This window comes from Anolis sagrei, chromosome 1, assembly GCF_037176765.1.
Source record: "Anolis sagrei isolate rAnoSag1 chromosome 1, rAnoSag1.mat, whole genome shotgun sequence".
Lineage (NCBI taxonomy): Eukaryota > Metazoa > Chordata > Lepidosauria > Squamata > Dactyloidae > Anolis > Anolis sagrei.
Window position 1 is genome coordinate 2928496 of NC_090021.1, and position 27421 is coordinate 2955916.

At 46.2% G+C, this 27421-nt stretch overlaps 1 protein-coding gene across 1 annotated transcript; it reads left to right on the top strand.

Moving 5' to 3' along the window:
* The first annotated feature begins 24 nt into the window (after window positions 1-24).
* Window positions 25-27421, top strand: CCDC25 (coiled-coil domain containing 25). Its single transcript, XM_067471319.1, has 9 exons — window positions 25-137; window positions 1921-1968; window positions 5459-5498; window positions 8068-8119; window positions 9612-9687; window positions 13458-13561; window positions 20304-20506; window positions 23304-23349; window positions 26865-27421. Exons 1-9 carry the CDS (start codon window positions 113-115, stop codon window positions 26892-26894), a joined length of 624 nt encoding a protein of 207 aa, XP_067327420.1. The 5' UTR covers window positions 25-112; the 3' UTR covers window positions 26895-27421.

Here is a 27421-nt window from a genome sequence, read left to right on the forward strand (position 1 = left end):
TTGTTTTCATTCCGCCTTCCTTCCTACACAGGGGGAGCGTCACTTCCGGCGGAAGAGGTTGTCTGGCGTCTCCACGGCGGACTCGAAGGAGCCCCGCGAGGGCCCCGTTGCCATGGTGTTCTACTTCACCTCCACCGGTAAGGAAGGAGAGCATTTGGGGGGAAGAAGAGGAGGAGGAGGAGGAGGAGCAGGGCCAGCATCACACTAGGCTAGGCAAGCTTGGGCCTCCCCTCCAGGTGTTTGGGACTCCAACTCCCAGAATTCCTCACAGCCTCAGGCCATCCAGTCCAACCCCATTCGGCCAAGAAGCAGGGACATTGCCTTCTAATCACCCCTGACAGATGGCCATCCAGCCTCTGTCTAAAAGCTTCCAAAGAAGGAGCCTCCACCACACTCCAGGGCAGAGAGTTCCACTGCTGAACGGCTCTCACAGTCAGGAAGTTATAGAATTATAGAATCAAAGAGTTGGAAGAGACCTCATGGGCCATCCAGTCTAACCCCATTCTGCCAAGAAGCAGGAATGTTGCATTCAAATCACCCCGGACAGATGGCCATCCAGCCTCTGTCTAAAAGCTTCCAAAGAAGGAGCCTCCACCACACTCCGGGGCAGAGAGTTCCACTGCTGAACGGCTCTCACAGTCAGGAAGTTCTTCCATATGTTCAGATGGAATCTCCTCTCTTGTAGTTTGAAGCCATTGTTCCGCGTCCTAGTCTCCAAGGAAGCAGAAAACAAGCTTGCTCCCTCCTCCCTGTGGCTTCCTCTCACATATTGATACATGGCTATCATATGTCCTCTCAGCCTTCTCTTCTTCAGGCTAAACATGCCCAGCTCTTTAAGCTACTCCTCATAGGAATGTGTCCAGCGGAGGGCGACTAAAATGATCAAGGGTCTGGAGAACATGCTCCCCATGCTCTATTCCACTTTGGTTAGACTACACCTGAAATATTGTGTCCAATTCTGGGCACCACAATTCAAGAGAGATATTGACAAGCTGGAATGTGTCCAGAGGAGAGCGACTAAAATGATCAAGGGTCTGGAGAACAAGCCCTATGAGGAGTGGCTTAAGGAACTGGGCATGTTTAGCCTGAAGAAGAGAAGGCTGAGAGGAGACATGATAGCCATGTATAAAGATGTGAGAGGAAGCCACAGGGAGGAGGAGGGAGCAAGCTAGTTTTCTGCTTCCTTGGAGACTAGGACGCAATGGGACAATGGCTTCAAACTACAAGAAAGGAGATTCCATCTGAACATTAGGAAGAACTTCCTGACTGTGAGAGCCGTTCAGCAGTGGAACTCTCTGCCCCAGATTCCTTAGTATCCTAGAATCCTAGACTTGGAAGAGACCTCATGGGCCATCCAGTCCAACCCCATTCTGCCAAGAAGCAGGAATGTTGCATTCAAAGCACCCTCGACAGATGGCCATCCAGCCTCTGTTTAAAAACCTTCAAAGAAGGAGCCTCCACCACACTCAGGGGCAGAGAGTTCCACTGCTGAACATCTCTCACAGTCAGGAAGTTCTTCCTCATGTTCAGATGGAATCTCCTCTCTTGTAGTTTGAAGCCATTGTTCTATTGCGTTCTAGTCTCCAGGGAAGCAGAAAACAAGCTTGTTCCCTCCTCCCTGTGGCTTCCTCTCACACACTTAAGGTGGAAGAGGATGCCTTGACTAATTTTGGTGCCCCCTTTTCAGTGACATTGTTTGGGGAAAGATCTGAAGGACTCCCAGGGATGAAAAGGGGTCCCTGCTCGAGGCTTCAGTGCTATTGAGCTGCAGCCTTAAAGCCCCTCAGGAAAAGAGTACGGTAAAGTGATATTATGTTTTGAGATGTGTTGTTTGTTTTTCCCCTTTGCAAGAACTTTGTGTCCCTGTTCACAACTTTGTTTTGAAACTTTCATCTTGTTTTCCTTTTGTTTCCCCCCTAGTTGTTTCTGCTCCTTATACAATTTATATGGGAAAGGATAAATATGAAAGTAAGTATGGAAGTCCAGTGATCGTGCCTGGCAAGTGGAGCCAGCTTCATGTGTGTTTATTTACAATTTGAACCTTGGGATGAGGCGTGAGTCTCCTTTAAGAACTCATTGGCTGTTGCTCCTAGAAGTTGGACTGGCAGAAAGCTATCTTTGATCAAGATGACTATTCCGCATGCTTTGGGAACTCATCAGCTACCTCAGGGTCCATTTTCCTTTATAATTATTGTTGTAATATTTATTTATAGCCTGCCTTCCCCTCTTAAACAGGCTTGTAACACTAAAAGAAGTACAGTACATAGAGTAGCTTGATGTGAATCATCACAGCTGTTATTGCAATATAATAATAATAATAATAATATTGATACAATGTGTCTTTGTGTCAATAATAATAATAATAATAATAATTTATTTTATTTATTTAAAGTGTCAGTATCAACCAGACTATTGTATTACATTTTAAACAATTTTTTAACAAACAGACAAAACAGAGTTTGCAAGCTTGGTAGTTGGTTAAATGTCCTTTGACCAGTGTCTGGCCCCTTGGAGTGCTTCTGGTGTTGCCGCAAGAAGGTCCTCCCTTGTGCGTGTGGCAGGGCTCAGGTTCCATTATAGCAGGTGGTCAGTGGTTTGCTCTTCTCCACACTCGCATGTTGTGGATTCCACTTTGTGGCCCCATTTCTTGAGGTTGGCTCTGCTTCTCGTGGTGCCAGAGCGCAGTCTGTTCAGCGCCTTCCAAGTCGCCCAGTTTTCTGTGTGCCCAGGGGGGAGTCTCTCATTTGGTATCAGCCATTGGTTGAGGTTCTGGGTTTGAGCCTGCCACTTTTGGACTCTTGCTTGCTGAGGTGTTCCAGCGAGTATCTCTGTAGAGGCTAGAAAAATAATGTGACATACTGTGCTTTTGTGTCAATAATAATAATAATAATAATAATAATATCCAAAGGGACTCATTATGGGCCTTTTGAATTTAAACTCTTGCCTAATAAACAGATAAGATAATCACATACATATTAATCACAGCCCCCTGTGTTATTGTGTTAGAATAATAATAATAATAATGTGACATACTGTGCTTTTGTGTCAATAATAATAATGATAATAATAATAATAATAACTTTATTTGAAGATTGCCCTATCTCCCCAAAGGGACTCATTATGGGCCTTTTAATTTAAACGCTTGCCTAATATACAGATAAGATAATCACATACATACTAATCACACTCCCCTCTGTTATTGTGCAATAATAATAATAATAATAATAATAATAATGTGACATACTGTGCTTTTGTGGCAATAATAATAATAATAATAATAATAATAATAATAAGATAATAATAAGATAATCGCATACATGTTAATCACAGTCTCCTATGTTATTGCGTAACAATAATAATAATGTGACATACTGTGCTTTTGTGTCAATAATAATAATAATAATAAGATAATAAGATCTTATTAATCACAGCCCCCTGTATTATTGTGTAATAATAATAATAATAATAATAATAATAATAATGTGACATACTGTGCTTTTGTGTCAATAATAATAATAAGGTACTAATAAGATAATTGCATACATATTAATCACAGCCCCCTGTGTTATTGTGTAATAATAATAATAATAATAACAATAATGTGACATACTGTGCTTTTGTGTCAATAATAATAATTATAACAACAACTTTATCTGTAGACCGCCCTATCTCCCCAAAGGGACTCATTATGGGCCTTTTGAATTTAAACTCTTGCCTAATAAACAGATAAGATAATCTCATTCATATCAATACTTATATGTATCCTGGTTCCAAAGTTCTAATAACAGTTTATACATTTCTTGTCTGAGCTCTTGCCTTGTGGAAATGAACTGCATATTCTGAATTATTCCCAGGTATCTTATTTGAGGGAGGCTAGATACCCCAAAGGCACCACATCCTTTTATTTTGAATGCTAAGCAGGGTGAACCCTGGTTAGTATTTGGATGTGAGACGGCCAAAGGAAACCAGGTGCTGTAAATGCTGTTTCAGAGATAAGAAATGGCAAAAACCACCTTTGAGGATTCCTAGCCTAAGAAAATACTATGAAATTAATAAGTCAATAGCCACATAAGCACACAAATCTTGAAACCTGTGTGCTGAGCTGGTATTGAATTGTCAATAAAGGAGCATGAAGACCAGTATCCTATCTGCATATATTCCAACATAAATCTTGCTAAGTTCATCTTGAGAGTAATTCTGCAACCTAGCATCCAGAATGAGCATTTCCAACCTAGTTTTGTGTATATGTTTGTCAGGAGTAACTTGAGAAACTGCAAGTCGCTTCTGGTGTGAGAAAATTGGCCGTCTGCAAAAACGTTGCCCACGGGACGCCCGTATGTTTTCATAGAATCAGAATCATAGAATCATAGAGTTGGAAGAGACCTCCTGCGCCATCCAGTCCAACCCCATTCTGCCAAGAAGCAGGAATATTGCATTCAAATCACCCCTGACAGATGGCCATCCAGCCCCTCTTTAAAAGCTTCCAAAGAAGGAGCCTCCACCACACTCCAGGGCAGAGAGTTCCACTGCTGAACGGCTCTCACAGACAGGAAGTTTTTCCTCATGTTCAGATGGAATCTCCTCTCTTGTAGTTTGAAGCCATTGTTCCATTACTTCCTAGTCTCCAGGGAAGCAGAAAACAAGCTTGCTCCCTCCTCCTCCCTGTGGCTTCCTCTCACATATTTATCCATGGCTGTCATGCCTCCTCTCAGCCTTCTCTTCTTCAGGCTAAACATGCCCAGCTCCTTAAGCCGCTCCTCATAGGGCTTGTTCTCCAGACCCTTGATCATTTTAGTCGCCCTCCTCTGGACACATTCCAGCTTGTCAATATCTCTCTTCAATTGTGGTGCCCAGAATTGGACACAATATTCCAGGTGTTTTACATCCTTGTGGAAGTATTCTCTCATGTCTCCGTATAGGGAGCTGGAGCTGACAGAGGGAGCTCATCTGTGCTCCTGTCGGTCTTCAGTCCTGTCAGCACAAGGGTTGAACCCATTGCACCACCGGGAGCTCCTTTTCCAATTTAGTGGAACGTTTGGATGTGTTTTGAAAGTTTGGCACTGTGTTGTTTCTTTTCAGCTTGGGCTCTGGCCTAACTGTCCCCTTCCCTCTGTGTTGGGGTCTCGAAAAATTTGGCCAAAATAAAAGTTTTCTGAATGCCACTCATTTACAACAATGATTGGTGTTTACAGCCAGCTCAGTGGAAAATGCTTCACATAAAGAAAAAATGGACTTGTTTAGCAAGCCTTGCAAATGCTGATTTATTATCAGTAAATGTTTGATTTTTGTGCCTATTTTATATAGTTATATACCTTGGGTCACATCAGTATTTCTTGGGCGGAAAGGGGTCACGAGTGGGAGAAGTGTAAGAAGTCCTGGCCTATACTGTATATTAAGTCTTACCTGGGAAATCCAGGTGTCTTTTGAGGCTCATGGTGTGTCTTGTGTTTTCTTGCAGATGAAGACCTTATAAAATATGGCTGGGTAGAAGATATTTGGTGAGTACCGAAGGGGTGGTGCTCCGTGGGGCCTCATGCCCTGCCTGTTAAATCCACCCTTGTTCCTTACCAGGACCTGTGGTAGAACCCAAGCAGTTTGAACTCACTTTGGGAGCCATGGCTCAAGGCGACAGAATCATGGGAGTTGAAGTTTTACAAGAACTTTAACCAGGAAGTGTTGGTGTCTCACCAAACTGCATGGCATAAGCCATGGAAATGTAAGCAGTGTCACACTGCATGGATTCTACAGTGTAAATGTATTTATTTATTTATTTATTTATTTGCAACATTGATAGGCCGCCCTTCTCACCCCGAAGGAGATTCAGAGCGGCTTACATAAATAAATAAATAATATATATATATACACACACACATATACACACACAATATATTATTAGCATAGCACAATATCAGTATTAGTATCTGACTTGGCCACGCTCTGGTTACATCCCGTTTAGACTACTGCAACGCTCTCTACGTGGGGTTGCCTTTGAAGACAGCTCGGAAGCTCCAACTAGTCCAACGCTCGGCAGCCATGATTTTAACAGGCGCAGAGCGCAGGGAGCATACAACCCCCCTGTTGTGCTAACTCCACTGGCTACCGATCTGCTACCGGGCTCAATTCAAAGTGCTGGCGTTGGCCTTTAAAGCCCTAAACGGTTCCGGTCCACGCTACCTATCTGACCGCATCTCTGCCTATGAACCCACCAGGACTTTGAGATCTTCCGGGGAGACCCTGCTCTCGATCCCGCCTGCTTCTCAAGCGCGTCTGGCGGGGACGAGAGATAGGGCCTTCTCAGTGGTGGCTCCTCGGCTGTGGAACGCCCTTCCTACGGACATTAGACTAACACCATCTCTAATGGTATTCCGCAAAAAAGTGAAGACCTGGATGTTTGAGCAGGCGTTCGAATAATTAGTGCAATGATTGGTTAATGAACACTGGAATGGAACAATGGATGACGAATCTGGAACATGTTTTTGATGATGAGACGACAGTGAATGGGTATTGTAGTAACTGCTAATTAATTGTGTAATGTGTTAGGTTGTTAACTGTTTTTATACTGTAGCACTGAATTTTTGCTGTTCGTATTTGTTGTGAACCGCTGTGAGTCGCCTTTGGGCTGAGAACAGCGGGATATAAGTCAGGTAAATAAATAAATAAATAAATAATATTATATATTGCTATATTGTACTATACCATTATACTGTAATATTATTAGAATGTTACATGTAAAAAATATATAGTTATAATATCATATTAGTAGTATTATATTGCATATCATTATAATATTATAAATATTATATGTATATACAATATATTATATTATTAGTATAAATGCACCTTTGGTCTACAAAAGCTTACTGGGGGGAGGGTTGTGATGTTTATGTTGGTTGTTGTTGCTTTTGTGGTATTAGGTTCTTGTGGGTTTTTTCGGGCTATAGGGCCATGCTCTAGAGGCATTTCTCCTGACGTTTCGCCTGCATCTATGGCAAGCATCCTCAGAGGTATCCTCTGAGGATGCTTGCCATAGATGCAGGCGAAACGTCAGGAGAAATGCCTCTAGAACATGGCCCTATAGCCCGAAAAAACCCACAAGAACCTAGTGATTCCAGCCATTAAAGCCTTCGACAATTTTTGTGGTATTGTTTTTGCACTTTTTGTATTTTGCGTGTTTGCACCTTGAGTGCTTTGTGAGCTGTCCAGAGACCCTCTGTGAGATGGTGGTGGGGTATAAATAAAGTATCATCACCATCATCATCATCATCATCATCATCATCATCATCATCATGTCTCTTGGTTAATTTCTAGGGAGCTAAAAAAGAGGTTTGAGTTATATTCCAGTTCCAGCTGTAGTCTTGGGTTTCTGTGTTTGCTTTGTCCTCTCTCTCTCTCTCTCTCTCTCTATATATATATATATATAGACACACATTTACAAAAATACATATAGTTGAGTTGTCCATCCTTATGTTTTCTCCCTCTTTCAAGTCCAGCTGGCTTTATCCTTGCTCCAGAGAGACTCATGAGAGTCTTGGCAGGCCAGTAATGTACTTTCACCTTAGCCCAGAACGTCAATAGCTTTGCTTTTCCCAAATGTGGAAAGAATCCAGCTGAAGGAATATCTCTCCCTTTGTCCCCTCAGCAATTGATAGGGCTGCATTTTTGGCTGGGCACTGGTGGGAATGATGTAAAGGCAGGTCACTCTACCCAGGGTCACTTTTGGGCCACCTGAGCATTACAGCAACCCAGCTTTGCCTTGTTTCCATCATGAGAGCCACCAGAGGGAGTCTGTGGTCTTTGCCTCTGTTCTTATCCCATATATATGTGTGTGTGTGTGTGTGTGTGTGTGTGTGTGCAGCTCTTTCCTCCAGCTGTTCAATTTCCTCTTCTCCTGGCTGGGTGCACAGTTGCTTGGAGATGTGAGCTTGATAAGCCATCAAAATCCCCCTTCCCACTATCAAAACATGCATGCATTCAAAGGCCGGTGCTCTGGTGCCAGCTGGTATCTATGGAGAGCATTCTTTGGGGCTGAAGTCATGGTGCTATTCACATCTGCATTGTGTTTTGCAGGTTTCATGTGGACAAGCTCTCCTCTGCGCATGTCTACCTCCGGCTGCAGAAGGTAAAGGCTCCCCCCCTCAATCTTCGGCTTGTCATGTCGGTTCGTGGTCATCTATTGCAGTGGAGTCAAACTTATGACCCCTTGAATTCCTGACCATTGGACAAGTTGGCAATGGGGGCTTATGAGTCCCTTCAGGGAGATAGAGCGGAATAATACTAATACTAATAATACTACTACTACTAATAATAATAATCTATATATATATAAATAAAAATGTAATGTTCGTTTGTAGGATTAACATAACTCAAAAACCACTGGACAAACTGGCACGAAATTTGGACACAATACTCCTAACAGACCAACAAGTGACCATCACTCATAAAAAAATCCCCAAAACAGCGAAAAGGACTTAAAACTCCCCAAAAAGTGACATGACGAAAAGCTAAATGATGATACAGAAAAAAGGGAAGGAAGAGGGAGGGAGAGAAGGGAAGAAAGAGAGAGAAAGAGGGAGGGAAATAAAGAAGGAAAGAGAGAAGGAAGGAAAGAAGTAGAGAAGGAAGAAAGGAAAAAAGGGGGGAAGGAAGGAAAGAGGTAGAGAATGAAGGAAGGAAAGAAGGAGCGAAAGAAGGAGAGAAAGAGAGGGAAGGAAAGAGAGGATAGAAGCAAAAAAAACGAAGGAAGGAAGGCTTCTCTGCAGAGCACCTGATGAACCAACCTGGATACAGCATTTTATTAGAGAACAAAGAAATGCTGGACCACTCTCACAACCACCATGTCAGACTACACAGAGAAGCCATTGAAATCCACAAGAAGCATGTGGACAATTTCAACAGAAAGGAGGGAACCATGAAAATGAACAAAATCTGGCTACCAGTACTAAAAATTACAACAGCAAAACAACAGAGAGGAAACAATCAGGGACAGCTAATCATCTCTCAACAAAAGATTGCCCCAGGCACTGCCAGGCCATCAAATGCTAATCAGGGTGGTCAGTTGAATCATTCACACTTAGCTCCAACAGACAAGAGTCCTTTGTCCCACTCTGGTCATTCCACAGATATATAAACCTTTTTTCCTAGTTCCAACAGACCTCACTACCTCTGAGGATACTTGCCATAGATGCAGGCAAAATGTCAGGAGAGAATGCCTCTAGACCATGGCCATACAGCCCGAAAAAACCTACCACAACCCATTATGTGTTGCATTTTTATTTATATAGACGCTATTTGCAATTTGTTATTTCCACATTTAACATATTAACGATATACTTCTACCAATTAGTCTGTGTCCATTTTGTTTTATCTTTCCAGCCCCTCACTAAAACGATTTGTGCACACGCTATTAATTGGCCAAACACTTTTTCTTTTTGTATATTCTTCACTCCTGTTATCCGTGCCCTCACGATAATAACTCTTCTAAGAGTAAATTTCCCTTCCGAGTGGTAGATTTCTCTAACTTTCTAGAACCTGGGAGTTGTAGTTTGGTGAGGGAATTGGGAATGGGCCTGCTTTCGCTTTACCCTTTTCCCATTCTCTTTGTTCCCTTCCAGGGCCAGACGATAGATGACATCCCAAAGGAGGTGCTGATAGACTGTGCGCAGCTTGTGAAGGCCAACAGCATTCAAGGTAAGATCACCTTCACTTTGTACAAATGGATTCTTGGGGGAACCGAGAGAACCCTGGAAAGAGTTTGGGAACCTGTAGGAACAGAAGCCCCCCCCCCCCTTTAAAGTCAGTTGCAGAAAGTAGAAAAGACTTCTGGGTTGCTATCAGTTTTCTGGGCTTTCTGGCCATGGGCTTTCAGAAGCATTCTCTCCTGACTTTTCTCCCACATCTGTGGCAGCCATCCTCCGCCATCTCTCCTTATGAACCATCTAGGAATTTAAGATCTTCTGGGGAGACCCTGCTCTCGGTCCCACCTTCTTCACAGGTTCGGTTGACGGGGACGAGAGATAGGGCCTTCTCAGTGGTGGCCCCTCGGCTGTGGAACACCCTCCCTAGGGACATTAGATGGCCCCCACCCTCTTAATATTTCGTTAAAAAGTCAAAACCTGGCTTTGTGAGCAGGCTTTCTCAAATGCAGTGTAGCAGATAACTTCTTGACCTCGGAACGACTGGACAATTGTGATCGGATAACGATTTTGGTATTGAGATGCGGGGGATTTATGCTTTTATTGATTTTACGGTTTATGGAATTTTATGTATGGGCCCCCGGTGGCGCAGTGGGTTAAAGCACTGAGCTGCTGAGCTTGTTGATCAAAAGGTCGCAGGTTCGATTCCGGGGAGCGGCGTGAGCTTCAGCTGTCAGCCCTAGCTTCTGCCAACCTAGTAGTTCGAAAACATGCAAATATGAGTAGATCAATAGGTACCGCTGTGGTGGGAAGGTAAGGGTGCCCCATGCAGTCATGCCGGCCACATGACCTTGGAGGTGTCTACGGACAATGCTGGCTCTTCGGCTTAGAAATGGAGATGAGCACCACATCCCAGAGTCAGACATGACTGGACTTAATGTCAGGGGACTACCTTTACCTTACCTATATGCTTTTACCTGTTTTTATATTATTGTGGCATCAGATTGTGCCGTTTTGTAAACCGCCTTGAGTCTCCCTCAGGCTGAGAAGGGTGGTATAGAAATACAGTAAATAAATAAATAATAAAATATAGATGTGGGTGAAACATCAGGAGAGAATGCTTCTGAAATATGGCCAGACAGCAGCTTCCAAACAGACCCCTAACCTCTGAGGATGCCTTCCATCGATGTGGGCAAAACTTCAGGAGCAAATGCTTCTGGAACATGGTCATACAGCCTGGAAAACTCACAGGAACCCAGTGGAAGGACTTCATTTGTGGGGGGTGGCCCTTCTCTTTGTTGTCCCAAGAACTGGAACAGCCTGCAATCTAGTTGAGATGCCTTTGTTTTCTTCTCCTCCCTGGACAGGCTTACTTCATATCTCAAAGCGGGGAACGGATGGGAACCCCTGGCGTGTGCCGGGCTCCCTTTGCGTGACTGTAGCTGCTGGACAGCGGCCACGGCATTTGGGAAGGTCTCCCAGGCCTTGGGCGTTTGTGGGGGGGGGGGGGGGAGCAATGATTCCTGGCAGGACTTCCCTGTGGCTGCCTAAACCAGGGAGGGGAAGGGCGGAAGGCCTCCCTATGGAGGTCATGCCCTCCTGGTCACATCTGGAGCCCATTTGCTTTGCGCTGAACATGGCCTTTGCTGCAGAAGGATGTCGAGCCATAGAGCTGTAGAGTAGGAAGAGACTCCCAAGGACCATCCAGTTCAGTTCCCTTCTGCCGAGCAGGCTCAGCCAATCATAGAATCCTAGAGTTGGAAGAGACCTCATGGCTCACCCAGTCCAACCCCATTCTGCAAGAAGCAAGAATATTGTGTTCAAAGCACACCTAACAGATGGCCATCCAGCCTCTGTTTCAAAGCCTTCACCTCACTCCAGGGCAGAGAGTTCCACTGCTGAACAGCCCTCTAAGTCAGAAAGTTCTTCCTCATGTTCAGGTGGAATTTCCTTGCTTATAGTTTGAAGCCATTGCTCCACATCCTAGTCTCCAGGGCAGCAGAAAGGAAGCTCGCTCCCTCCTCCCTATGACTTCCTCTCAGGTATTTATACATGGCTATCATATCTCCTCTCAGCCTTCTCTTCTTCAGGCTAAACATGCCCAGCTCTTTAATCCGCTCCTCATAGGGCTTGTTCTCCAGACTCTTGATTATTTTAGTCGCCCTCCTCTGGACACACTCCAGTTTGGAGACTAGGATGCGGAAAAATGGCTTCAAACTACAAAAAAGAAGAATCCATCTTAACATTAGGAAGAACTTCCTGACTGTGAGAGCCGTTCAGCAGTGGAACTCTCTGCCCCAGAGTGTGGTGGAGGGTCCTTCTTTGGAAGCTTTTAAACAGTGGCTGGATGGCCATCTGACTGGGTGATTTGAATGCAATATTCCTGCTTCTTGGCGGAATGGGGTTGGACTGGATGGCCCATGAGGTCTCTTCCAACTCTATGATTCTATGATCACCTTGTACTAGAATTGGAAGGGACCCCCAAAGGCCATTTAGTCCAACCCCATTTTTTTCCCATGCAGGGAGATGTTGACAAATTGAAATGTCAACAGAGGAGGGCGATTAAAATGATAAAGGGTCTGGAAAACCAGCCCTTTGAGGAGTGGCTTGAAGAGCTGGGCATGTTTATCCTGAAGAAGGCTGAGAGGAGATATGATAGCCATGTATAAATACGTGAGAGAAAGCCACAGGGAGGAGGGAGCAAGCTTGTTCTCTTCTTCCCTGGAGACTAGGACGCAATGGAACAATGGCTTCGAACTACAAGAAAGAAGATTCCACCTGAACATGAGGAAGAACTTCCTGACTGTGAGAGCCGTTCAGCAGTGGAACTCTCTGCCCTGGAGTGGGGTGGAGGCTCCTTCTTTGGAAGCTTTTAAGCAGAGGCTGGATGGCCATCTGTCGGGATGCTTTGAATGCAATATTCCTGCTTCTTGGCAGAATGGGGTTGGACTGGATGGCCCAGGAGGTCTCTTCCAACTCTAGGATTGTATGTATTGTAGGTATGTATGTACTTATCACATTGCTGACAGGTTTGTTTGTGGTCTCCTAAGACTACAAGATCCCTTACAAATGTACTGTTTCAACTCGTTCTAAGGCTGTGCATTCCATTTCATAGAATCCTATAATCATAGAGTTGGAAGAGACCTCATGGGCCATCCAGTCCAACCCCATTCTGCCAAGAAGCAGGAATATTGCATTCAAAGCACCCTTGACAGATGGCCATCCAGCCTCTGTTTAAAAGCTTCCAAAGAAGGAGCCTCCGCCACACTCCGGGGCAGAGAGTTCCACTGCTGAACGGCTCTCACAGTCAGGAAGTTCTTCCTCATGTTCAGATGGAATCTCCTTTCTTGTAGTTTGAAGTCATTGCTCCATTGTGTCCTAGTCTCCAGGGAAGCAGAAAACAAGCTTGCTCCCTCCTCCCTGTGGCTTCCTCTCACATCTTTATACATGGCTATCATGTCTCCTCTCAGCCTTCTTCAGGCTAAACATGCCCAGCTCCTTAAGCCGCTCCTCATAGGGCTTGTTCTCCAGACCCTTGATCATTTGAGTCGCCCTCTTCCATTTTAGTCCCCCTTCTCCTTTTTGTTCTATAAAGGCCAGCTTGTCAGGAGCTGGCAAAGCCTTGCTCGCTTTGCGGTTCACTTGTGCCAGATCAATCACTGATTATCTGCACAACATTTTTTGTGGTGGAGTCTTGTGGGGGGAATGGCTGCAGGTGTTGCATTGTTAACCGTTGAAAGAATTCTGGCCATAATGATTGAATGTCAGGACAGATGGTTGACTTCAAACAAAATCCGGACCCTGGCTGCTCTTTCTGACTCACAGGCTGCAAGATGAACAACGTCAACGTGGTGTACACCCCGTGGAGCAACCTGAAGAAGACGGGGGACATGGACGTGGGGCAGATCGGGTTCTACCGGCAGAAGGACGTAAGTGCCTCCCTCTGCTCTCTCCTCTGGGGCTCGGGCTCTTCTCTTCTCCCACTCTGGCCCACAAGGAAACCAGTGCGGGGGAGCCTTGGCTTGTACCTTGCGATTTGGGAGGACTGGGTTAGCCTCGCTGGTGTTTTTGTGCAAGTCTCCTGAGGAATGCGGTTCAGCCATTCCGCACATTTCCTGCATTGCCTCAGGCAAGTGATGCCATCTCTGGAACGTGGAGAAACCGACTCCTTCCAGTGACATCAGATGCCTGGACTCCCCCGCCTGGATTGATACATGTGTCTTCAATCAAACGAAGGCAGGAAGTCCCCCTCTTAGCATTTGGGCCGCTGGCCTGATTTCAGGGGGTGGGGAGCGTGTGTTCTCAGTCCATAGGAATTAGGAGTTACAAGTGTAACATGAGTATAGTTGTAGCATGAGTATGGTTGGACACCGCTTTTCACTGCTGTGGCCTCCTGGAACTTGTAGTTTGGTGAAGCACCAGCACACTTTGGCAGAGATGGCTAAAGACCCTGTCACACTACAACTCCCAGGGTTCCATAGCATTGAGTCAAAGCAGTTCCCAAGGCAGAACCAGTTTTTGTTTCTATTTAAGAATGATGCTGTGAAATTATTTTCATAGGACTAAGGGATTGTGGCGCAGCTGGCTGAGTGTCAGCTGCATTAAGATCACTCTGACCAAATGGTCATGAGTTCGAAGCCAACCCAGGTTGGAGTGGGTTTCCAACCAATTGTGTAGCCTGTTGTCGACCTTTGCAACCCGAAAGACAGTTGCATCTGTCAAGTAGGAAAATTAGGTACCACCTTAAAGTGTGGGGAGGCTAAATTAATTGATTTATGAAGCCATAAAGAAGACTCCAGCAAAGCATTCCAGTAGGGAAGCATGCGGGGAATGTGGAAGTGCTTCATCAGTGTCGCAGATGGACGATGAAAGCGACAGCTCCCCTGGCGGCCAGAAAAAGTTAAATAGCCTCTGTGTATGTCTGTATATGTTGTATGTCAAAATTGGCATTGAATGTTTGCCATATATGTGTACACTGTAATCCGCCCTGAGTCCCCTGCGGGGTGAGGAGAAGGGCGGAATAGAAATGCTGCAAATAAATAAATAAATAAATGGAATGGTTTTAGGCATCACCAAAAACATTGTATTAGAAGTTATACCATTCCTTTTTCTTAATATTACACTCCTTTAATAATGCCTCAGTGGGAGAAAGGTCTCAGTCTGAGAGAGCTCTCAGTGTGAGAAGGCCTCGGTGGGAGAAAGGCCTTAGTCTAAGAGAGCTCTCAGTGAGCTCTCAGTGTGAGCAAAAATGCAATTTTCACAATAAATCAAAATAAGATAAAAAAAAGATATTGGGCAAATGGGCTTATTAACAAAATGCCCTCCTCATAAATGCGCAGCAGAGTAACTTATTAGTAGCATGACCCAGCACAAAGTGATAAAAAAGGACAAAACACACACACCAATGTTATCCCTTCCATAGGAGGCTTTTCTTAGTAGCAAAATAATATGGTTGCACTATTTACAATAACAAGGTTTCTACGACACAAATAAAGTTTTTTATACTTCCTTCTTTGCTTCCACGCTGGGCTTCTTTCCCATGCAGATAAACAACTTCACTCTCACAGAGCCGCTTCTCACACCGAACTTACACAGGAGCTTCACACAGTAACTTTACACATAGCAGCCTTCACACTGGAGCTTCACACACAAGGCCTTCAACCTGGGGCTTCCTCTCATCAAAGCTTCTCACACCAGGCCTTCTCAAACTGAGGCCTACTAACACTGTGAGCTCTCTCAGACTGAGGTCTTTCTTCCACTGAGGCCTTCTCACACTAAGAGCTCTCTCAGACTGAGGCCTTTCTCTCACTGAGGCCTTCTCACACTGAGAGCTCTCTCAGACTGAGGCCTTTCTCCCACTGAGGCCTTCTCACACTGTGAGCTCTCTCAGACTGAGGTCTTTCTTCCACTGAGGCCTTCTCACACTGAGAGCTCTCTCAGACTGAGGCCTTTCTCCCACTGAGGCCTTCTCACACTGAGAGCTCTCTCAGACTGAGGCCTTTCTCCTACTGAGGCCTTCTCAGACTGAGGCCTTTCTCCCACTGAGGCCTTCTCACACTGAGTTCTCTCAGACTGAAGCCTTTCTCCCACTGAGGCCTTCTCACACTGAGAGCTCTCTCAGACTGAGGCCTTTCTCCCACTGAGGCCTTTCTCCCACTGAGGCCTTCTCACACTGAGTTCTCTCAGACTGAAGCCTTTCTCCCACTGAGGCCTTCTCACACTGAGAGCTCTCTCAGACTGAGGCCTTTCTCCTACCGAGGCCTTCTCCCACTGAGGCCTTTCTTCCACTGAGGCCTTCTCACACTGAGTTCTCTCAGACTGAGGCCTTTCTCCCATTGAGGCCTTCTCACACTGAGAGCTCTCTCAGACTGAGGCCTTTCTCCCACTGAGGCCTTCTCACACTGAGAGCTCTCTCAGACTGAGGCCTTTCTCCTACTGAGGCCTTCTCAGACTGAGGCCTTTCTCCCACTGAGGCCTTCTCACACTGAGTTCTCTCAGACTGAAGCCTTTCTCCCACTGAGGCCTTCTCACACTGAGAGCTCTCTCAGACTGAGGCCTTTCTCCCACTGAGGCCTTTCTCCCACTGAGGCCTTCTCACACTGAGTTCTCTCAGACTGAAGCCTTTCTCCCACTGAGGCCTTCTCACACTGAGAGCTCTCTCAGACTGAGGCCTTTCTCCTACCGAGGCCTTCTCCCACTGAGGCCTTTCTTCCACTGAGGCCTTCTCACACTGAGTTCTCTCAGACTGAGGCCTTTCTCCCATTGAGGCCTTCTCACACTGAGAGCTCTCTCAGACTGAGGCCTTTCTCATTGAGGCGAACTAACACTGAGGCCTCCTAAGCTACAGGCACACCTGCTTATGTAGAACTACAGCTTTTGCTGAGTCGTTTCATCCATTTAACCCTTTCAGTGCTTGACTCACATTTTCATACTTTAAAATACCTAATTAATTTGGGTAATTCCATGCTTATGTTGCTGTTAATGTTATTTTTTGTTCATGTTGTGACTCTGTATGTTTTGATGTTGTTGCTTGGAAATCACCCTGAGTCCCCCCGGGGAGATAGAGTGGTATATAAATAAAGTTTATTATTATTATTATTATTATTATTATTATTATTATTATTATTTTTAAATATTTCTGACAAAAGACACAGATTAAACTAAAAAAAAAAAAATAAAGCTAAAAGATCCAATACAAAATTAACCTTGCTTAAAATTTAAAAAAAAGATTTTTTTTAAAAAAAGAACCTTATACAACTACCTTTTTCCCTTCCCCAGGCAAACACAACTATATATCCTTCTTTTTCTACTTCCTTGCATTTCATCTCCTGCTAAATAGAGACCAATATATTGAAAAGCAATGCCTGTATTAGCAATTTATCCATTTTGGTTCAGATTCTTGTAAATTCATCTTAACGTTGCAATTCAAAGGGGGGAGTAATTGAAACCCACAACTCTTCGAAATAGAGTTTTAGTAGATGCAAAGGGAGGAAAAGGAAAAGAAGGGAAAGAATTGCATGAAGAGAGGAGAGGTCCTTTGGGTGGAGACCTCTGAGGAGCACGTAGCATCCGCTGTTCCATTGCTGTGAAGTGGAGAGGCAGGGAGCGGAGGAGGAGACCCAGCGGGAAGAGGAAGGAAACAAAGGGAAGGAAGACGGGAGACCCCGGGTGGGCCGAGGGGGAGGCAGAGGATGACCTTAAGGAGACCTCAGGCAGGAATTGGCTTTGTCAGAAGGAATAATGTTCTGTATTTCAGCCAGTGTGATGTAACAGCACAGTTTCCAGGCTCACAGATGAGTCTCTCACCAACAGGTGCCTTCCAGGTGCATTGCAGCGCCATTCTTCTGCTCCGTTGGGACTGAGTGGGAGAAAGGCCTCAGACTGAGGCCTTTCTCCCACTGAGGCCTTCTCACACTAAGAGCTCTCTCAGACTGAGGCCTTTCTCCCACTGAGGCCTTCTCACACTAAGCGCTCTCTCAGACTGAGGCCTTCTCACACTAAGAGCTCTCTCAGACTGAGGCCTTTCTCCCACTGAGGCCTTCTCACACTAAGAGCTCTCTCAGACTGAGGCCTTTCTCCCACTGAGGCCTTCTCACACTAAGAGCTCTCTCAGACTGAGGCCTTTCTCCCACTGAGGCCTTCTCACACTAAGAGCTCTCTCAGACTGAGGCCTTTCTTCCACTGAGAGCTCTCTCAGACTGAGGCCTTTCTCCCACTGAGGCCTTCTCACACTAAGAGCTCTCTCAGACTGAGGCCTTTCTCCCACTGAGGCCTTCTCACACTAAGAGCTCTCTCAGATAAGGCCTTTCTCTCAGATTGAGGCCTTTCTCTCACTGAGGCCTTCTCACACTAAGAGCTCTCTCGGACTGAGGCCTTTCTCCCACTGAGGCCTTCTCATATTAAGAGCTCTCTCAGACTGAGGCCTTTCTGCCACTGAGGCCTTCTCACACTAAGAGCTCTCTCAGACTGAGGCTTTTCTCCCACTGAGGCCTTCTCACACTAAGAGCTCTCTCAGACTGAGGCCTTCTCACACTGAGAACCCTCTCAGACTCAGGCATTTCTCACACTGAGGCCTTCAGGACTTCTGGAAGGCACCAGGAGCGCATCCATTAACGTCAGTTTAGAACCGATACTGGAGAAAGTGGTTGGGCTGTGCGGATGATTATATGGGGAATCCTGGAACCAGTTTGAGGCCTGGACAGTGATGACACAAGCGCAGGTCTTTCTTTTGCAAGCTTTTGTGGGTGTTTATTGTTGAGGCAGTACAATTGGAAGCTGCCTTCAAACTGTGTTAAATGGTCAGTGTAGATGGTTAGAGAAGGCTTCTGGAGAGGTTGCTTGGGGCTGCTTTGTTGATACAAATGACTTGCACATGGCTGGCTTTTGTGGGCAGTGTTGTTGTTGTTATTTGATACACAACAAAATTAGTACACAGCAAACAAGACCACTAAGCTGGCTTTTGTATTCAATCACACGTCGGACCCATCCCAAGTGTCTAGGACTGTGTGATGTATCGGCGAATAATGTGTGCAGATCCAAGTAGGATGGTCTTTTGCAGCTAACAGCGGGTAATTTTGTCAGCACCAATTGTTTTTAAGTGCAGGCCAAGGTCTTGAAGCACTGCACCCAGTGTGCCGATAATAATAATAATAATAATTATTATTATTATTATTATTATTATTATTATTATTATTATTATATTTATGCCCTGCTCTATCTCTCCCAAAGGAGACTCAAAGCAGCTTAACATAAGAGCATTAGCATAAAAGTACAGTAAGAGGCCTCCCCGCCTCTGGTTGGGGGGTAAGGTCCTGCTGGGGATGGGGTTCTGTTGCGCAGAAGCGAATTTTAGCCAAGTCCAATACAAAAGACACACAGGCAAGAGGAAAAGGGAACAGAAAAACTGTACTCTTATCAGCAGAGGCAAAAACTTGCAGTGTTGCATACAAAATCAAAGTGCGACAAACTTACATAGTCCATGTAAGTAACACAGAATAAGGCTTCTTCATTCAAATGAGAGAGCAAAACATAAACCTTGAGTAAATAGTTATTCCACCATAGCAAAGAGCATCGCTGTTAAAGCATAGCCGCATTCCAGTATATTGCTTCTCTTACTCAGAGTAGCGTATTGCTTCTCCAAACTGTATTCTAAAATCCATACAGTTATACCCCACCAGGTGTGGCCCAAACATGCTGGCTGACCTACATTACCAGCTGCACATAATTATTGTTTCTCCAAACTATTCCAAAATCCATACAGTTATACCCCACCAGGTGTGGCCCAAACATGCTGGCTGACCTACATTACCAGCTGCACATAATTATTGTTTCTCCAAACTATTCCAAAATCCATACAGTTATACCTCACCAGGTGTGGCCAAAACATGCTGGCTGACCTACATTACCAGCTGCACATAATTATTGTTTCTCCAAACTATTCCAAAATCCATACAGTTATACCCCACCAGGTGTGGCCCAAACATGCTGGCTGACCTACATTACCAGCTGCACATAATTATTGTTTCTCCAAACTATTCCAAAATCCATACAGTTATACCCCACCAGGTGTGGCCCAAACATGCTGGCTGACCTACATTACCAGCTGCACATAATTATTGTTTCTCCAAACTATTCCAAAATCCATACAGTTATACCCCACCAGGTGTGGCCAAAACATGCTGGCTGACCTACATTACCAGCTGCACATAATTATTGTTTCTCCAAACTATTCCAAAATCCATACAGTTATACCCCACCAGGTGTGGCCCAAACATGCTGGCTGACCTACATTACCAGCTGCACATAATTATTGTTTCTCCAAACTATTCCAAAATCCATACAGTTATACTCCACCAGGTGTGGCCCAAACATGCTGGCTGACCTACATTACCAGCTGCACATAATAATTAACATCATAAGGGGTTTTTTTTAACACACACTTGATCCTGCTACAACTTACTGTAACAGGTTCCCCTTCAGGGATGCGGTCTAAGTAGACAACTCACCCTCAGTTTCATTGCTGCTATATATATATATCCATCCTTCTTAAGGATGTGTCTATGGGAAGAGGGGTGGATGGAGGACAACAAGTGCGCTCTTGTGGGCCTTTGAACTTGATCCCATTCCCATTCTGGGTGAGCTGGGTTGATGGCAGGTATTTCCCTTTTGAAGGTGAAGACAGTAACGGTGGAGAAGAAGGTGAACGAGATCCTGAACCGCCTAGAGAAGACCAAAGTGGAGCGCTTCCCGGACCTGGCGGCCGAGAAGGAATCCCGCGACCGGGAGGAGAGGAACGAAAAGAAGGCCCAGATCCAGGAGATGAAGAAGAAGGAGAAGGAGGAGATGAAGAAGAAGAAGGAGATGGAGGAGCTCAGGTGAGGGAGGCCTTGGGAAACTTGAAGCAAGGCAACAGCCCTTGTCCCTGTTTGGTTGTTTATTTCTTTGTGTGTTTGATGCAAGGAAAGGAGGCAGGCAGGCAGTCGTCTTGAGTAGCAGGCTCAATAATAATAATATTAATATAATAATAATAATATAGAATCATAGAGTTGGAAGAGATCTCATGGGCCATCCAGTCCAACCCCATTCTGCCAAGATGCAGGAATATTGCATTCAAATCACCCCTGACAAATGGCCATCCAGCCTCTGTTTAAAAGCTTCCAAAGAAGGAGCCTCCACCACACTCCCCCTGGGGCAGAGAGTTCCACTGCTGAACGGCTCTCACAGTCAGGAAGTTCTTCCTCATGTTCAGATGGAATCTCCTCTCTTGTAGTTTGAAGCCATTGTTCCTTTGCGTCCTAGTCTCCAAGGAAGCAGAAAACAAGCTTGCTCCCTCCTCCTCCCTGTGACTTCCCCTCACATATTTATACATGGCTATCATATCCCCTCTCAGCCTTCTTTTCTTCAGGCTAAACATGCCCAGCTTCTTAAGCCGCTCCTCATAGGGCTTGTTCTCCAGACCTTTTATCATTTTAGTCACTCTCCTCTGGACACATTCCAGCTTGTCAATATCTCTCTTGAATTGTGGTGCCCAGAATTGGACACAATATTCCGGATGTGGTCTAACCAAAGCAGAATAGAGGGGTAGCATTACTTCCTTAGATCTAGACACTACGCTCCTCTTGATGCAGGCCAAAATCCCATTGGCTCTTTTTGCCCCCACATCACATTCCTGGCTCATGTTTAACTTGTTGTCCACGAGGACTCCAAGATCTTTTTCACACGTACTGCTCTTGAGCCAGGCATCCCCCATTCTGTATCTTTGCATTTCGTTTTTCCTGCCAAAGTGGAGTATCTTGCATTTGTCCCTGTTGAACTTCATTTTGTTAATTTTGGCCCATCTCTCCAATCTGTCAAGATCGTTTTGAATCCTGCTCCTGTCTTCTGGAGTATTGGCTATCCCTCCCAATTTGGTGTCGTCTGCAAAATTGATGATTCTGCCTTCTATATAGGTGCCCAGTGCCCATTTGTTTTTCCTCCGAGCCTGCCAAATGACCTCACAGTGAACTCTTTAACAACAGCATTTCTGTGCCAGGATCCAGAATCCATGTCTGGCGCCTTGTAGCCAGCAGGGATTCGTGCAGAAAGCTCTTGTCTGGCAGCTTAGATGCATATGGAGGCAAGGGATGCTTTTTCAGGGCAAAATGTGCCCAAATTGGGCTCCAGGGGTTGGCATCTGGGCAAGAACTACAGTCCAGTTTGCCTGACCCTCTCCTGGGTGCTGCACTTTATTAATAGTCCAATGTGGGCTAGGCAAAACTACGGTGAGATGGATCAGTAATTGGTTAAATGGACGAACCCAGAGGGTGATTCTCCCCAAGGATTCCTCTTCATCCTGGAAAGAAGTGACGAGCAGAGGGCCATCAGGTGGGTTCTGTCCTGGGCCCAGTCCTGTTCAGGATCTTCATTCATGACTGAGATGAAGGGCTAGAAGGCAGGATCCTCAAGTTTGCAGACAGGACCAAATTGGGAGGGATGGCCAATACTCCAGAAGACAGGAGCAGGATTCAAAACGATCTTGACAGATTAGAGAGATGAAAGGCCAAAACTAACAAAATGAAGTTCACCAGGGACAAATGCAAGATACTCCACTTTGGCAGGAAAAACGAAATGCAAAGATACAGAATGGGGGACAATGCCTGGCTCGAGAGCAGGACGTGCGAAAAAGATCTTGGAGTCTTCGTGGACAACAAGTTAAACATGAGCCAGGAATGTGATGTGGCAGCAAAAAAAGCCTATGGGATGTTGGCATGCATCAAGAGGAGTCTAGTGTCTAGATCTAGGGAAGTCATGCTCCCCATGCTCTATTCTGCTTTGGTTAGACCACGTCTGGAATATTGTGTCCAATTTTGGGCACCACAATTCAAGAGAGATATTGACTCTAAGATGGAATGTGTCCAGAGGAGGGTGACTAAAATGATCCAGGGTCTGGAGAACAAGCCCTATGAGGAGCGGCTTAAGGAGCTGGCCATGTTTAGCCTGAAGAAGAGAAGGCTGAGAGGAGACATGATAGCCATGTATAAATATGTGAGAGGAAGCCACAGGGAGGAGGAGGGAGCAAGCTTCCTTTCCGCTTCCCTGGAGACTAGGACGCAAGGGAACAATGGCTTCAAACTACAAGAGAGGAGATTCCATCTGAACATGAAGAAGAACTTCCTGACTGTGAGAGCCATTCAGCAGTGGAACTCTCTGCTCTGGAGTGTGGTGGAGGCTCCTTCTTTGGAAGCTTTGAAACAGAGGCTGGATGGCCATCTGTCAGGGGGGCTTTGAATGCAATATTCCTGCTTCTTGGCAGAATGGGGTTGGACTGGATGATGGCCCAGGAGGTCTCTTCCAACTCTAGGATTCTATGATTCTAAGACGTAACAAGAGAATGGACTACTATGGTCAAGTCTGACTTCCCAAGGTATGGGCACAACTGGTGCACAAGTATTAATTGTGCAAAAGCTCTCCCGGCCACCACCAAGACCTGGGGCTCCAGGCTCAGCAATGAGTCCAGGAGAACTCTCAAGCTGCAAATCTAGACCCTGTTCGGCCTTCCGACTGACCAGGAGTATTAGGATGTGTGAGTTGTTAAATCTTGCTTTGAATGCCTACAGATCCCTTTTTATTAGAACGAGAAATGGTGGAAATGGATTGCTTCCAAGCTACCGTATGTTTGGTTTTCTTTTGCAGGAGCTACTCGTCCTTAATGAAGACGGAGAACATGTCCTCCAACCAGGTAGGTCCAGACCAACAGAAAACACTGGAAGGTTTGGGGGGGCATTGGCCTTGACTTTTGGATTTGTAGTTCACCTACACCCAGAGAGCACTGTGGACTCAATCAATGATGGATCTGGGCCAAACTTGGAATAAATACTCAATATGGCCAAATGTGAACACTGGTGGAGTTTGGGAAAAATAGAACTTGACATTTGGGAGTTGCAGTTGCTGGGATTTATAGTCCACCTACAATCCAAGAGCATTCTGAACTCCACCAATGATGGAATTGAACCAAACTTGGCACACAGAACTCCCATGACCAAGGGAAAATCCTGGAAAGGTTTGGTGGGCATTGACCTTGAATTTTAGAGTTGTAGTCCACGTACATCCAGAGAGCACTGTGGACTCAAACAATGATAGATCTGGACCAAACTTGGCATGGATACTCAAAATGCCGAAATGTGAACACTGCTGGAGTTTAGGGAAAATAGAACTTGACATTTGGGAGTTGCGGTTGCTGGGATTTATAGTTCACCTACAATGAAAGAGCATTCTGAACCCCACCAAGGATAGAATTGGGTCAAACTTCCCACACAGAACCCCCATGACCAAGAGAATATTGTGTTTTCTGATGGTCTTTGGCAACCCCTCTGACACTTCCTCATGACCCCCCAGGAGTCCCAACCCCCAGGTTGAGAAACACTGTTCTAGGGCCTCTAGGTCAGCTCAGTGTCTATATAGCAGGCATGGGCAAACTTAGGCCCTCCCTCCAAGTGTTTGGACTACAAGTCCCACAATTCTTAACACCTAGCAATCCAAAACAGTTGATGGGAGGGCCGAAGTTTACCCATGCCTACTCTATGCCCTAGATGCCATGAAAGCAACTGTTCTAGCTCAGCTCTGTGTCTATATGGCAGGCATGGGCAAACTTCGGCCCTCCCTCCAGGTGTTTGGACTACAAGTCCCACAATTCTTGACACCCAGTAATCCAAAACAGTTGGCGGGAGGGCTCAAGTTTACCCATGCCTACTCTATGCCCTAGATGCCATGAAAGCAACTGTTCTAGCTCAGCTCTGTGTCTATATGGCAGGCATGGGCAAACTTAGGCCCTCCCTCCAGGTGTTTGGACTACACGTCCCACAATTCCTAACACCCAGTAGTCCAAAACAGTTGGTGGGAGGGCTCAAGTTTACCCATGCCTACTCTATGCCCTAGATGCCATGAAAGCAACTGTTCTAGCTCAGCTCTGTGTCTATATGGCAGGCATGGGCAAACTTAGGCCCTCCCTCCAGGTGTTTGGACTACACGTCCCACAATTCCTAACACCCAGTAGTCCAAAACACTTGGCGGGAGGGCTCAAGTTTACCCCCAACTGTTCTAGCTCAGCTCTGTGTCTATATGGCAGGCATGGGCAAACTTAGGCCCTCCCTCCAAGTGTTTGGACTACACGTCCCACAATTCCTAACACCCAGTAGTCCAAAACACTTGGCGGGAGGGCTCAAGTTTACCCCCAACTGTTCTAGCTCAGCTCTGTGTCTATATGGCAGGCATGGGCAAACTTAGGCCCTCCCTCCAGGTGTTTGGACTACACGTCCCACAATTCCTAACACCCAGTAGTCCAAAACACTTGGCGGGAGGGCTCAAGTTTACCCCCAACTGTTCTAGCTCAGCTCTGTGTCTATATGGCAGGCATGGGCAAACTTAGGCCCTCCCTCCAAGTGTTTGGACTACACGTCCCACAATTCCTAACACCCAGTAGTCCAAAACACTTGGCGGGAGGGCTCAAGTTTACCCCCAACTGTTCTAGCTCAGCTCTGTGTCTATATGGCAGGCATGGGCAAACTTAGGCCCTCCCTCCAGGTGTTTGGACTACACGTCCCACAATTCCTAACACCCAGTAGTCCAAAACACTTGGCGGGAGGGCTCAAGTTTACCCCCAACTGTTCTAGCTCAGCTCTGTGTCTATATGGCAGGCATGGGCAAACTTAGGCCCTCCCTCCAAGTGTTTGGACTACACGTCCCACAATTCCTAACACCCAGTAGTCCAAAACACTTGGCGGGAGGGCTCAAGTTTACCCCCAACTGTTCTAGCTCAGCTCTGTGTCTATATGGCAGGCATGGGCAAACTTAGGCCCTCCCTCCAGGTGTTTGGACTACACGTCCCACAATTCCTAACACCCAGTAGTCCAAAACACTTGGCGGGAGGGCTCAAGTTTACCCCCAACTGTTCTAGCTCAGCTCTGTGTCTATATGGCAGGCATGGGCAAACTTAGGCCCTCCCTCCAAGTGTTTGGACTACACGTCCCACAATTCCTAACACCCAGTAGTCCAAAACACTTGGCGGGAGGGCTCAAGTTTACCCCCAACTGTTCTAGCTCAGCTCTGTGTCTATATGGCAGGCATGGGCAAACTTAGGCCCTCCCTCCAAGTGTTTGGACTACAAGTCCCACAATTCCTAACACCCAGTAGTCCAAAACACTTGGCGGGAGGGCTCAAGTTTACCCCCAACTGTTCTAGCTCAGCTCTGTGTCTATATGGCAGGCATGGGCAAACTTAGGCCCTCCCTCCAAGTGTTTGGACTACACGTCCCACAATTCCTAACACCCAGTAGTCCAAAACACTTGGCGGGAGGGCTCAAGTTTACCCCCAACTGTTCTAGCTCAGCTCTGTGTCTATATGGCAGGCATGGGCAAACTTAGGCCCTCCCTCCAAGTGTTTGGACTACACGTCCCACAATTCCTAACACCCAGTAGTCCAAAACACTTGGCGGGAGGGCTCAAGTTTACCCCCAACTGTTCTAGCTCAGCTCTGTGTCTATATGGCAGGCATGGGCAAACTTAGGCCCTCCCTCCAAGTGTTTGGACTACAAGTCCCACAATTCCTAACACCCAGTAGTCCAAAACACTTGGCGGGAGGGCTCAAGTTTACCCCCAACTGTTCTAGCTCAGCTCTGTGTCTATATGGCAGGCATGGGCAAACTTAGGCCCTCCCTCCAAGTGTTTGGACTACACGTCCCACAATTCCTAACACCCAGTAGTCCAAAACACTTGGCGGGAGGGCTCAAGTTTACCCCCAACTGTTCTAGCTCAGCTCTGTGTCTATATGGCAGGCATGGGCAAACTTAGGCCCTCCCTCCAAGTGTTTGGACTACAAGTCCCACAATTCCTAACACCCAGTAATCCAAAACAGTTGGCGGGAGGGCTCAAGTTTACCCGTGCCTACTCTATGGCCTAGGTGCCATGAAAGCCACTTTGAGTCTTCTTTGTGGAGGGAAAAGTCAGGGTATAAATAATATAAATAATATAAATAATGTATTGTATGTATATATACCTTGTAAACTGCTCTGAGTCCCCTTCGGGGTGAGAAGGGTGGCATATAAATGTTGTAAACAAACAAACATAAACATGATGATGATGATGATGATGATGATGATGGTGGTGGTGGTGATGATGATGTGGGATCTAGGGACCTTGTTGTTACCAGTCCTCCATGACCTCCCCACATCAGTGCTTTCCCCTGTGCTTCCTTCCTCAGGATGGCAACGACTCCGATGACTTCATGTAGCCGGGGAGGCTCTCTCTTTTGGAAATCGAAGGTGGACTTTTTGCCCTGGACGCCCGCCATAAGCAAAGCGACTTGGGCCTATCTGTACCTGATTGGTGGTGGGCAGCCTGCACCTGGGAGGAGAGAGAGGAGGAGGCCTTTTGGGGCACCCCATTCTGACTCGAGAGACCCCCCAATACGTGCAGGCTATGGGGCGGACGCTGCTTCTCGAAAGCCTCCCACCCCAAGAGCGCCTGGCCCGCCTTCGTCCTCCTGGCCCAGCAGAGACACCTCCTGCGCTTTGCTATCGAAAGGGGTCCCCGTCCAAGGGAGGCTCCTGCCTTGTGGTGTATGAGGTTTGGGGGGACGCCTTTCCCCACATGTTTGGGGGGCCAGTTTGGGCATAGCTCTGTGGGGAGAGTTTGGGGGATGAGCTTAGCACCGCTGTCTTCCCGTGCTGTACAAAGCGCTTGCGTGGAGAAGCCCTCCGTTGTGTCACCAGCAGCTGATTCCCTTTCACGATTCCAGTAAAGATGCGTCTGCTTCTA

What these genes read in the sequence shown, in the direction of transcription:
- CCDC25 (XM_067471319.1), top strand. Translation starts at nt 113, where the DNA reads ATGGTGTTCTACTTCACCTCCACCG. An exon ending in GTTCTACTTCACCTCCACCG is followed by an intron (nt 138 to 1,920) that starts GTAAGGAAGGAG and finishes TTTCCCCCCTAG; the next exon opens with TTGTTTCTGCTCCTTATACA. An exon ending in GGTTCTACCGGCAGAAGGAC is followed by an intron (nt 13,562 to 20,303) that starts GTAAGTGCCTCC and finishes TCCCTTTTGAAG; the next exon opens with GTGAAGACAGTAACGGTGGA.